Consider the following 12,828-nt stretch of genomic DNA (forward strand, 5'->3'; position numbering starts at 1 on the left):
GGAATGAAATTATACCAGTTAGTTCAGCTAAGTGGAGGATGCCTCAGGTAATAAGGAGAGGAATGAGCTACAGTCTGTCATACGTGTTTGACACCAAAACTTTCTCTGGCAGAGACTAAATGTTTGTGTTCCAGAAACTGCAGGGCACCACTCAATGGGTAGAGGAATATACCCACTCCTTGACCAAGACACTCTTAATGTTCTTCAAAGCTTGACTAGACTTTAGACACATTTATTCCTGACTTTGAGACCCTTAAGTTCCCTTTTCTCAGAGCTTTTACTTTCAAAATCATGCCAGTGTCAATTCTTTCTCTGTCCCTTTGAAATGCAAAATTTCTCCCAACCTCTGGCTAGTTTTACAACAGAGAAATTTTTTCTCAGTGACCTAGGATCCATCCCTTTGAAATGTGATGATTAAGGGTGATGTTGTTGCCATTGTTCAGTTGCACAGTTGTGTCCGACTCTTTACAATCCAATGAACTGCAGCACACCAGGCTTCCCTGTCCTTCACCTTCTCCCTGAGTTTTCTCAACTCATGATACCATCCAACTATCTCATCCTCTGTCATCCCCTTCTCCTTTTGCCTTTGATCTTTCCCAGCATCAGGGTCTTTTCTGGTGAGTCAGCTCTTTGCATCAGGTGGCCAAAGTATTGGAGCTTCAGCTTCAGCATCAGTCCTTCCAATGAATACTCAGGGTTGATAGCCTTTAGGATTGACTGGTTTGCAGTCCAGGGACTCTCAAGAGTCTTCTCCAACACCACAGTTAGAAAGCATCAATTCTTGGGCATTCAGCTTTCTTTATAGTCCAGCTCTGACATCCATACATGACTATTGGAAAAACCATAGCTTTGACTAGATGAAACTTTGTTGGCAAAATAATGTCTCTGCTTTTCAATACACTGTCAGGTTTTTCATAGCTTTGCTTCCAAGGAGCAAGCATCCTTTAATTTCATGGCTGCAGTCACCATCCACAGTGATTTTTGAGCCCAAGAAAATAATATCTGTCACTGTTTCCAGTTTCCCCATCTATTTGCCATGAAATGATGGGACCAGATGCCATGATCTTCATTTTTTGAATGTTGATTTTTAACCCAACTTTTTCACTCTCCTCTTTCACTTTCATCAAGAGGCTCTTTAGTTCTTTTTCACTTTCTGCCAGAAGGGCGGTGTCATCTGCATATCTGAGGTTATTAGTATTTCTCCCGGCAATCTTGATTCCAGCTTGTACTTCATCCAGACTGGCATTTTGCATGCTGTACTCTGTATAGAAGTTAAGCAGGGTGATTATATACAGCCTTGATGAACTCCTTTCCCAATATGGAAGCAGACTATTGTTCTATGTCCAGTTCTAACTGTTGCTTCTTGACCTGCATACAGGAGACAGGTCAGGTAGTCTGGTATTCCCATCTCTGAGAATTTTCCACAGTTCATTGTGATCCACATAGTCAAAGTCTTTAGCATAATCAATGAAGCAGAAGTAGATGTTTTTCTGAAATTCTCTTCCTTTCTCAATGATCCAACGGATGTTGGCAATTTGACCTCTGGTCCCTCTGCCTTTTCCAAATCCAGCTTGTCTATCTGGAAGTTTTCAAATCCAGCTTGTCTATCTGGAAGTTTTCAGTTCACATACTGTTGAAGGCTAAATTGAAGGATTTTGAACATTACCTTGCTAGCATGTGAAATGAGTGCAATTGTACAATAGTTTGAACATTCTTTGGCATTGCCCTTCTTTGGGATTGAAATGAAAACTGACCTTTTCCAGTTATTAAGAGTGCTATTAAGAGTGATAGCAGACCCCTATCTCAGTTTCCGTGGAAACATGGGAACCTAATTTAGGTAAGTGACAGTTATCAAATGCAAATGGTTTAATCACATTAGCCAAGCTCCACTCTGAGTCCTCCAACACTTCTTCTCTAGCTCGTGTGTGTGTGTGTGTGTGTGTGTGTGTGTCCTCAGTCATGATTAACTCTTTGCGACCCTATGGACTGTAGCCAATCAGGCTCGTCTGTTCATGGAATTTTCCAGGCAAGAATACTGGAGTGGGTTGCCATTTCCTTCTCCAGGGGATAATCCCAACCCAGGGTTAGAACCCATGTCTGTTGTGTCTCCTATATTGAAAGCAGATTCTTGACCACTGAGCCACCAGGGAAGTCTCATCTGTTCAGTCACTCAATCATGTCTGACTCTTTGTGACTCCATGAATCGCAGCACGCTAGGCCTCCCTGTCCATCACGAACTCCTGGAGTTCACTCAGACTCATGTCCATTGAGTGGGTGATGCCATCTAGCCATCTCATCCTCTGTCGTCCCTTTTCCTCCTGCCCCCAATCTCTCACAGCATCAGGGTCTTTTCCAATGAGTCAGCTCTTCGCATGAGGTGGCCAAAGTACTGGAGTTTCACCTTTAGCATCATTCCTTCCAAAGAACACCCAGGACCGAACTCCTTTAGAATGGACTGGTTGGATCTCCTTGCAGTCCAAGGGACTCTCAAGAGTCTTCTCCAACACCACAGTTCAAAAGCAACAATTCTCTGGCACTCAGCTTTCTTCACAGTCCAACTCTCACATCCATACATGACCACTGGAAAAACCATAGCCTTGACTTGACGGACCTTTGTTGGCAAAGTAATGTCTCTGCTTTTCAATATGCTATCTAGGTTGGTCATAACTTTCCTTCCAAGGAGTAAGTGTCTTTTAATTTCATGGCTGCAGTCACCATCTGCAGTGATTTTGGAAATAAAAAATAAAGTCTGACACTGTTTCCACTGTTTCCCCATCTATTTACCATGAAGTGATGGGACCAGATGCTATAATCTTCGTTTTCTGAATGTTGAGCTTTAAGCCAACTTTTTCACTCTCCACTTTCACTTTCATCAGGAGGCTTTTTAGTTCCTCTTCACTTTCTGCCACAAGCATGGTGTCATCTGCATATCTGAGGTTATTGATATTTTTCCCAGCAATCTTGAATCCAGCTTGTGCTTCTTCCAGCCCAGTGTTTCTCATGATGTACTCTGCATATAAGTTAAATAAGCAAGGTGACAGTATACAGCCTTGACGTACTCCTTTTCCTATTTGGCACCAGTCTGTTGTTCCATGTCCATTTCTAACTGTTGCTTCCTTATCTGCATATAGGTTTCTCAAGAGGCAGGTCAGGTGGTCTGGTATTCCCATCTCTTTCAGAATTTTCCATAGTTGATTGTGATCCACACAGTAAAAGGCTTTGGTATAGTCAATAAAGCAGATATAGATGTTTTTCTGGAACTCTCTTGGTTTTTTGATGATCCAGCGGATGTTGGCAATTTGATCTCTGGTTCCTCTGCCTTTTCTAAAACCAGCTCGAGCATCTGGAAGTTCATAGTTCACGCATTGCTGGAGCTTGGCTTGAAGAATTTTGAGCATTACTTTACCAGCATGTGAAATAAGTGCAATTGTGCGGTAGTTTGAGCATTCTTTGGCATTGCCTTTCTTTGGGATTAGAATGAAAACTGACCTTTTCCAGTCCTGTGACCACTGCTGAGCTTTCCAAATGTGCTGGCATATTGAGTGCAGCACTTTCACAGCATCATCTTTCAGGATTTGATAGCTCAACTGGAATTCCATCACCTCCACCAGCTTTGTTCATAGTGATGCTGTCTAAGGGCCACTTGACTTCACATTCCAGGATGTCTGGCTCTAGGTGAGTGATCACCATCATGATTATCTTGATCATGAAGATATTTTTTGTACAGTTCTTCTGTGTATTCTTGCCACCTCTTCTTAGTATCTTCTGCTTTTGTTAGGTCCATACAATTTCTGTCCTTTATCGAGCCCATCTTTGCATGAAATGTTCTCATACTACCCTTAAAAACCCTTCCAGGTTGTGTTTCAGTAGAATTGAGTTCAGTATTTTTGGTCTATTGAGATAGTCTTTTATAAGCTGTTCTTTGCCTGTTTAAGTCTATCTAATGCATTTTTTTTTTTTACCTGTTCTTGGGAAGGGATCACAGCCACTCACATGAGGTTTGATCTGGCTCAAATGTACATTTGAGTTAAACTGCAGGAACATCAATCATGGGAGATGTGAATGTTCTAGAAAGTGAACAAACTTTAAAGATTTGAACATATGGATGAAGTGTCAGTGAACTCTCATTTAGTAAGTAGGAAGATTATTTTTATTTTGTGGAACTCGATTGTTTTCTCTTAACACTGCTAATTTGAAATTCCCTGGTAGCTCAGAGATTAAAGCGTCTGCCTCCAATGTGGGAAACCCGGGTTCGATCCCTGGGTCAGGAAGATCCCCTGGAGAAGGAAATGGCAACCCACTCCAGTATTCTTGCCTGGAGAATCCCATGGACAGAGGAGCTTGGTAGGCTACAGTCCACGGGGTCACAAAGAGTCAGACATGACTGAGTGACTTCACTAAGTGACTTCACTTAGGGGGGAAAAAATTTGGTCACTTCTAAGAGAAGCAAATTTTAACAATATCCAGGAGCAAAATCTGTGGTTGTCATGCTTCTGAGCTAAATTAATTTTCTACCACATATAATGTAATTCATATAATAGTCTTGATCACAACCTTGAAACCTTAGCTCTTTTCGAGAAGACCTAAGTACCTGGGTTTTATTTTCTTCTGGTTTGAAGAGCACCCAAAGGGCTTTGTGGTCTAGTTGTAAACAGCAATGGGCTTGGGAGTCAGACTGCCTGGACCCATATCTGGGATTCACCAGGACTTCAGCTATTTGTTGAACATCTGACTCAGTAAAAGTGAGTAGCACAGAATATGATGTCTAATACACGGTCAATGGTTAGTTCTTGTGATTGTTACTGTCATCATCTTCATCATCACTTTCACTGTTGTGAAAAACAAGCAAGATGTGATGATTCTACAATTTTCCACTCTCTACAAAAAAAGTGATCGATGGATAACAATATTGGCTTAAAAAAACTTTCAATCTTGCTGAACTGCTTCTTTCATGCATAACTCAGAGCTCTATTTGTGAGACTTTTGTCTTTCTCTCTCCCCACCCCAATCCCCACATTTTTTTAGTGATGGATGGGCAGACAGAGATGAAGTCATTGAAGGTTATGAGGTGGAAGCCAACGGGGGAATCACGATAAAGCTGCAGTCTCCAGAGGTCAGGTCATTTGATGATTATTTCCTGAAACTGAGGCTGGACACTAATACAAGGAATCCCTGGTTCCCTGAGTTCTGGCAACACCGGTTCCAGTGCCGCCTACCAGGACACATTCTGGAAAACCCCAACTTTAAAAGAATCTGCACAGGTAACTCATCTTCACAAAATCACAGCTCAAATTTTGGTCATTTCCTCCAGCTTGCTCAATGAATATAGAAGGTGCCAAGGCTGGCGATACAAAGACTAAATTTCCAATTTATTTTATAAAATAGCTATAATGAGGAAGAAATGTATGTTCCCCCAAGGATTCATGTTTCCATATTCTGGAAACATGGAGACTGCTTTGATCTCTGGTGGGACAATGTATAAGAAACAATAAATAAAGGAAAAGCAAACTGAGAATTCAAGTATTTAGTATTCAGGCCAGAGGAAAGAGATTTATTGTAGGCATGCTTAGGAGATAATAACCCACAGACATCAGTAAGCAGACTGGTTTGATCTCTTTTTCTTCTTTATGACTTTGCTTTGATATGAAAGCCAAAAGAAGATAAGATGCCACCCAGGGTCACATCACCAACATGGGTGTTTATGTGCACAGGTGACCAAAAACCTCAGTACTTTCCTCTGTTTTACAGATGGAAAAGTCTGTAATTTCATCTTGGTAATTATCTAAGAATACGGCTAACTACACAAATTATTTCTGGCATTAATAACATTCATATTTTGATATTAGAAAGTCATTTAATGATGGTTCTCAGTGGAACTGATACCACTCCCCCCATGCACTGACCACTAGAGGATGCCCAAGAAGGGCAGGGCATTGCTAAGATCTTTCAGAGCTTGATGAATTCCACAGCATGTCTCCCTTCTCTCTGCCACCAGGAAGTACCAGAGAATTTAAGACTATCTATGACCAAATTTGGATTGTAGCACAGTGATGGGACATGGGCTGAAAAGATTTTATTTAGAAATGTCTAGAACCTCACTCTGTATGACAATCTCTAGGTTCATCCACATCTCTACAAGTGACCCAATTTCATCGAGAAAAACAAATATCATATATTAATGCATATATGTAAAATCTAGAAAGATGATACAGATGAACATATTTGCAGGGCAAGAATAGAAACACAGATGTAGAAAGTGGGCATGTCGATGGTTTGGGGGAGAATCGGGGGGGGATAAATTGGGAGATTGAAATTAACATATATATATACTACCATGAGTAAGATAGATAGCTAGTGGAAAAGCTGATGTATAGCTCAGTGCTCTTTGGTGACTTAGATGGGTGGGATGGGAAGGGCGGGAGGGAGGTCCAAGAGAGAAGTTTATGTGTATGTATAGTTGATTCACTTCCTTGTACAAAGAAACTAACACAATATTGTGAAGCAAATATACCCCAATTAAAAAAAAAATCAGTGCACCAGCTGCAGTGGTTAAGACTCTGGGCTTTCAGTACATCTAGTGCAGGGAGCACAGGTTCAATCCCTGGTCCATGAACTAAGATCCCACGTGTCGTGTGGTGCAGCCAAAAAGACATGAGAGTGAGCTGTGCAAACACCTGGGAAGGGGATTCCAAGCAGAGGGAATAGCAAATAAATAGAGGCACTGGAATGCCTGGGTTAGTGGGAGAACAGTATGGAACTCAGGCTGCCAGAGCCAGTGAGTTCCTAGAATAACAGGAGGTAAGTAGGAGAGGCACATGGGGAAACAGTCCCACAGGACTTCACTGTGCCTTGTGAAAACTCTGGCTTTGTTCTGAGTCTGATAGGAAGCCACTGGGAAGTCTGAGCACAACAGAGACAGGATCAGTCTTATTTTTTCTGAACAGAATTACTTGCTGCAGTTTTTCAGTTTTGACAAAAGGGAAGCAGAGCAGTGAGGAGGTTGCTATAATAATGCTGGTGAGAGTGTGGTGGATTGGGCCATGGTTGTGGCAAGCAAGATGGAGAGAGGTGATTGACTCTGAAGCCCTTTTCAATGAGAGCTAAGGGCATTTGCTGACAGAATTGTGAAGAAAGACTGGTCTGAGAAACTGAAAAGACAGTGTCACTGTTGACTGAGATGAGGAAGAATCCAGGAAAAGTAGGTTTTAAGGATCAGGAGATAAATTTCAGATGAGTTAAATTTGAGAACCTATTAGTGATACAATTATATATGTCACTGTGATATTTTGTTTAATTAGTAAAGTTCAGAATATTACTTTTTAAATATGTGTGGATGTCTTTATTTAGGAATTCCCAGGGAAATATCTTGTGACTTAAGCTTTTGAAATAAAAGTTAGAACTCTACAGCTGTGTACAATAATACTTCGGGTTTTCATTTGTCACATTACATGCAAATATCAAGGTTAATATCTAAACTTGGGCAGAAAATGAAGAGGAACTAAAAAGCCTTTTGATGAAAGTGAAAGAGGAGAGTGAAAAAGTTGGCTTAAAGCTCAACATTCAGAAAATGAAAATCATGGCATCTGGTCCCATCACTTCATGGTAAATAGATGGGGAAACAGTGGAAACAGTGGCAGACTTTTATTTTTTGGCCTCCAAAATCACTGCAGATGGTGATTGCAGCCATGAAATTAAAAGATGCTTATTCCTTGGAAGGAAAGTTAGGACCAACCTAGATAGCATATTGAAAAGCAGAGACATTACCTTGCCAACAAAGGTCCATCTAGTCAAGGCTATGGTTTTTGCAGTGGTCATGTATGGATGTGAGAATTGGACTGTGAAGAAAGCTGAGCACTGAAGAAAGATGCTTTTGAATTGTGGTGTTGGAAAATACTCTTGAGAGTCCCTTGGACTGCAAGGAGATCCAACCAGTCCATTCTAAAGGAGATCAGTCCTGGGTGTTCTTTGGAAGGAATGATGCTAAAGGTGAAACTCCAGTACTTTGGCCACCTCATGCGAAGAGTTGACTCATTGGAAAAGACTGATGCTGGGAGGGACTGGGGGCAGGAGGAGAAGGGGAAAACAGAGGATGAGATGGTTGGATGGCATCACCAACTCGATGGATGTGAGTCTGAGTGAACTCCGGGAGTTGGTGATGGACAGGGAGGCCTGGCATGCTGCAGTTCATGGGGTCTCAAAGAGTCGGACATGACTGAGTGACTGAACTGAACTGAACATTCATAGCAGGAAAAAAATGGTACATTCATGAATTGTTGTCATATTATGCTTGACTCGCAAAACCTCTTTTAAGAGCTTCTTATGTGATTACAAAAGTTAATGAATATGCTTTTATTTGGATTTCATTCTGGAGTCAAGTTCAGCAAATATTTTCCTTTGTTATTAGTTGTAAGGATGACAAAGGGCTTATTAACTTTTCTATTTGGAAATAATTCATAAAAGTATTCATCTTTTCTTCTGCAAAAATCCCAGACTTTTATCTTTAATAGTGTTTATCTATATCTTCATATGTACACAGTCATGTAAACTAACTCTTCAGTTTTAATCTCCATATGAAGTTGACTTCAATTTTATTGCAGAGCAAGATCAAATTTCACTTCATGTAACATTCTTATCTACTTGATATTCTTAAATATCAAATGAATTGCATAGTCTTCTAATCAATATGCAGGCACACTTATGAAAATTAATGTAAAGAAGTAGAAGTAACCTTTCCATACTATTCATAGCTACACTTTCTGTCATTTATTTTTACCACTTCTAATTGGGTCATTTTGATGTTTTGGAAAGTTTTGATATTGAAGTTAGTTTCCATAGAAACCTTTATTGAGCTTCATTTCAGATATCACTGTTTAAATAAAGAGTTTACATGCGCTGGATTGTCAGTTTGAATATTAAGGGTCCTGAACTGAAGCTGAATGATTTGGGAATCACTGTAGCTAATTAAAGAGTACTTCATGCAAGGGCTACATCACTGCTTAATTAGTTGAGTATATCAAGGGATTTGAGATGTGTTGGAAAAGCACTAACTGAAACATCAAAGTCTAATTTTTAAAAAAGTAATCATTGTAGGACAGTGGAAAAAGTAGGTACAAAGCAAATCAACATCACTGTCTTCCAGTAAGTGTCTTAGTTGCCTGTAGCATTTGTGTGGTGTTGGCAGTGAAAGTGCTTTATCATTCCCCATAAGAAGTACTAAAATGATTCCATGGAAGCTGAGAGAGCACTTGGAAGTTAAACCATTGGGTCCAACACTGGTTCAGTCAGGCATCTGCCATGTGACTTGGAGGACCTCGCTTAACCTCTGAGTCTAAATTTCTACAACTGGAACATGGTAACAATTTCTACTTCACACAGGTGTGAGAATTGAATGGAATAATGTAAGTGAGATATTTTGCAACTTGTAAATCATTACATAAATGTAAAGACTTATCATTACTGTCATGTCTTATCATATAACAAATAAGTTATGGCATGGGTCATTTCATTAATATATACAGTTTTTGAAATTACAAATTTAATATAACTACATTTCAGGATATGTAAACTAGAAAAAACAAGCACACAACCCTTAATTAGTTACTCTTACACAGTGCCAATATATATATAGGATTGGCCCAGAAGTTCATTCAGGTTTTCCTGCAAATGAACTTCTGGGCCAATCCAATATTTTCTTCTCTTTATTTTGTTCTATGTAGGCTTTTATGCTTTTTTCTGATCACCAAAGCAGTACATACTACTATGCTTAGTATAGGCAAATTGACAATATATAAAAGCATAATAAACATAAAAAGCATTAAAAAGTTTGCTTTTATATAGCCATTGTTAATTACTGTTGAATATTTGATGTATTACTGTTAAATTTTTGTTATATATTGCTTTTAAAAATGAATGCAAACTTTAAAAAAATTTACGAAGTTCTCTTTGTCATTAAATTCTTTCATTCTTAATGGTTATATAACATTCTGCAAACAAATGAGCTATAATTTGTTTAAAATCATTTCTTTTTCATATCTTCACAATTGAAACTAAAACTGCAATGATGCAATACAAGTTCTTCTAAATTTTTCCTTTTTGCATATCAGATAATTTTCTTGGATACATTTTCAGAAGTTGAATTACTCAATCAAAAGACATGAACATTTATAAGCCTTTCTAAAATAAGGAATTCCAAAAGGCAACTCCTACCAGCACATTTTGTTTTGCATAATTATACTCATAGTGTGTGTATAATTCTGTATCTTTATTTACTTAGGATCATGCTTTACTTTTTTGATGTTGCTGTGTGGCCTTTATAACCACCATTTTAATAGCTCCATAATATTCTATTCAATGATTATACTATAATTACTTAGCCATTTTCACATAGTTGAGTCTTTAGGTCACTTCCAATTTTCCTTCTTATAAAAAAATTAATTCAGTATGGTACAGAAAGTTTTCATGTTTGTTGTTGTTACTATTTTTGGATTGTTCCCTCACTGTAGATTTCTGAATATATAATTATTGGTCTAAGAACGTGATAGTTTGGAGTTTACTTGAAAACAAATATTATCATTATCTTGAAATACAGCAATATTAAGATTTACTGTGGCTAACTATATTAACTGTATGAATATATTGGGTTCACTATGTTGCCATCAGCTTTTTTTATAATCTAGTGTATTTATAGCCAAAATTTTACTTTCTCTTCTTATTCTTGGTACCAGTCAAGAACAGATGGTCACAATGCTTTTTAAAGCTAGTATATCCTTGTACTTGGTTATTATCCAAAACATAACGAAAGACATCTGTAATGCATACCAACAACTGAAGACTAGTCAGTTAATGACAGTCTGATATAACAAAATTTCAAGGCTTCTGAACCTGTGTATTCTTGCCCAGGAACTTGGAGACTGCCATTCACAATTTCTAGATTGGTTACTAATTTTTATAAACTATTTGCCTCACCAGGTTTTACACTTTATGAACTTTCTATTTTGAGTTAACTTATTATGTAAGTTTGTATGAAATTGGCTCATTACTATTTGATTCAGATTAAGATGATCTATGAACTGAAATAAGTTCCAATTTCTTTCAGCCCAGTAGGACAAGTAATAACTTCTTTTTGCCTTTTGTGAGTTTGGCCCAAATATCAATACACACTCCTGGAGAATATAATCAGCCTTTATCCATGACCTTGTGAATCTAGATTGACCTCACAGCTTATTAGTTCCAAATCTAGGTCTCGAGAGGCTTGACCTACTCCCATTCTCCTGCTTGGAGTACTCCCTCAGCCCAATGTACAAGCCCAAGTTAGCCTTCTAGAAGATGGGAGAGAACATGGAGTAGAAATAGGATAACTTCTCCATTGAGGTCATCCTGGATAAGCCAATTCCCAGCCAAGCCATTAGCTTACTGTCTACACATGAAAAGCCCCCAGCTGAGATGAGTCATGTACAACCCAAAGCCACAGAACACCCCAGGTGACCCCCAGACTCATGAACTAAATAGATATTGTTGTTTTAAGCCACTGAGCCTTGGGGCAGTTTGCTATGCAGCATTATTGTGGCCATAGATAACCAATAAAGGGTCTCCATTGCATTATATTTCATGAACTTCACATGGAGCAATAGTTGGGTTGATTAAACTGAGGAGCAGAATTTCTCAAACCAATGCTACAATTCTGTCTTACCCTACTGTAAGAATAGTACAATGTTATGCTCTGTATCTCATGGAACAAAGCTAAACATTTTTGTAGATAATGCAATGAAGATTTCAAAGCCCCCTGATCCAAGGCAGTAAACTTATTCTCTACTTCGGAATTCAGTTTACAGACAGTGCTGACAAATGGGGCACAGTTACAGCTAAGCCAAATAAACACCCTTAAGACAAAACAGTCATAGATTCTTGGACTGTGCAGGTAGAAGTTGCCTTATGGAAATATGTTTCAAAAGTCTTAGATGTTCTTTGTCCTTTCCAATTGTTATAACAAATTACCACAGACTGGGTGCCTTAAGACAGAAAGCATTTTTTTTTTTCCTCATAGTTCTGGAGGCTAGAAACAGAAATCTGGGTGCCAAGATGATCAGTTTCTCGTGAAGGTTTTTTTCTTGGTTTCCCTGAACAATAGAGACAGGAAGCAAGGCCTTTTTTCACAAGGGTCACATCACAAGGACATCACACCCAAGATCTAGTTATCTCCCCCAGATCCCTGTCTCCAAATACTAATGCCATCATATTGGAAATCAGGGTTTAAACCTAAGAATTTTGAGGAGGAACAGACATTCAGTCCATAGCACATGTATTTATATCTTTTGGTTGGGAGAATGAAAATAAAATGCTCTTGTTTTGCATCTGGATATTAGAATGACTCAGGCATATCTCATTCATTATTACACATAGATGAAGTTCTGAAAATAATCTTGTACTATAAGCATAGTCTTTGTCTGCCTATTTCCTTTCTTTTTAAAATTTTAGTTGATGTTGTTCAGTTGCCAAGTCATGTCCAACTCTTTGTAATCCCATGGATGCAACATACCAGGCTTCCCTGTCATGCACTATCTCCCAGAGTTTGCTCAAACTCACATCCATTGAGTCAGTGATGCCATCCAAACATCTCATTCTCTATTGCCCGCTTCTTCTCCTGCCCTCAATCTTTCCAAGCATCAAAGTCTTTCCAATGAGTCGGCTCTTCGCATCTGATGGACAAGGATAGAGCTTCAGTTAGCTTCAGCATCAGTCCTTAAAATGAATATTCACAGTTGATTTCCTTCAGGATTGACTGGTTTGGTATCCTTTCTGTCCAAGGGACTCTCAAGAGTTTTCTCCAAC

The 12,828-nt window shown here is 38.9% G+C and overlaps 1 protein-coding gene across 2 annotated transcripts in view; it reads left to right on the forward strand.

Moving 5' to 3' along the window:
* The window catches only part of GRM1 (glutamate metabotropic receptor 1), a 431,492-nt gene that overhangs the window by 314,380 nt on the left and 104,284 nt on the right, over positions 1–12,828 (forward strand). For both annotated transcript variants that reach the window (XM_068985180.1, XM_068985181.1), the window contains exon 3: positions 5,026–5,261. In XM_068985180.1, coding sequence (XP_068841281.1) covers positions 5,026–5,261 — 236 coding nt within the window. The remainder of the gene's footprint in view (positions 1–5,025; positions 5,262–12,828) is intronic.

This window comes from Capricornis sumatraensis, chromosome 13, assembly GCF_032405125.1.
Source record: "Capricornis sumatraensis isolate serow.1 chromosome 13, serow.2, whole genome shotgun sequence".
Classification (NCBI taxonomy): Eukaryota; Metazoa; Chordata; class Mammalia; order Artiodactyla; family Bovidae; genus Capricornis; species Capricornis sumatraensis.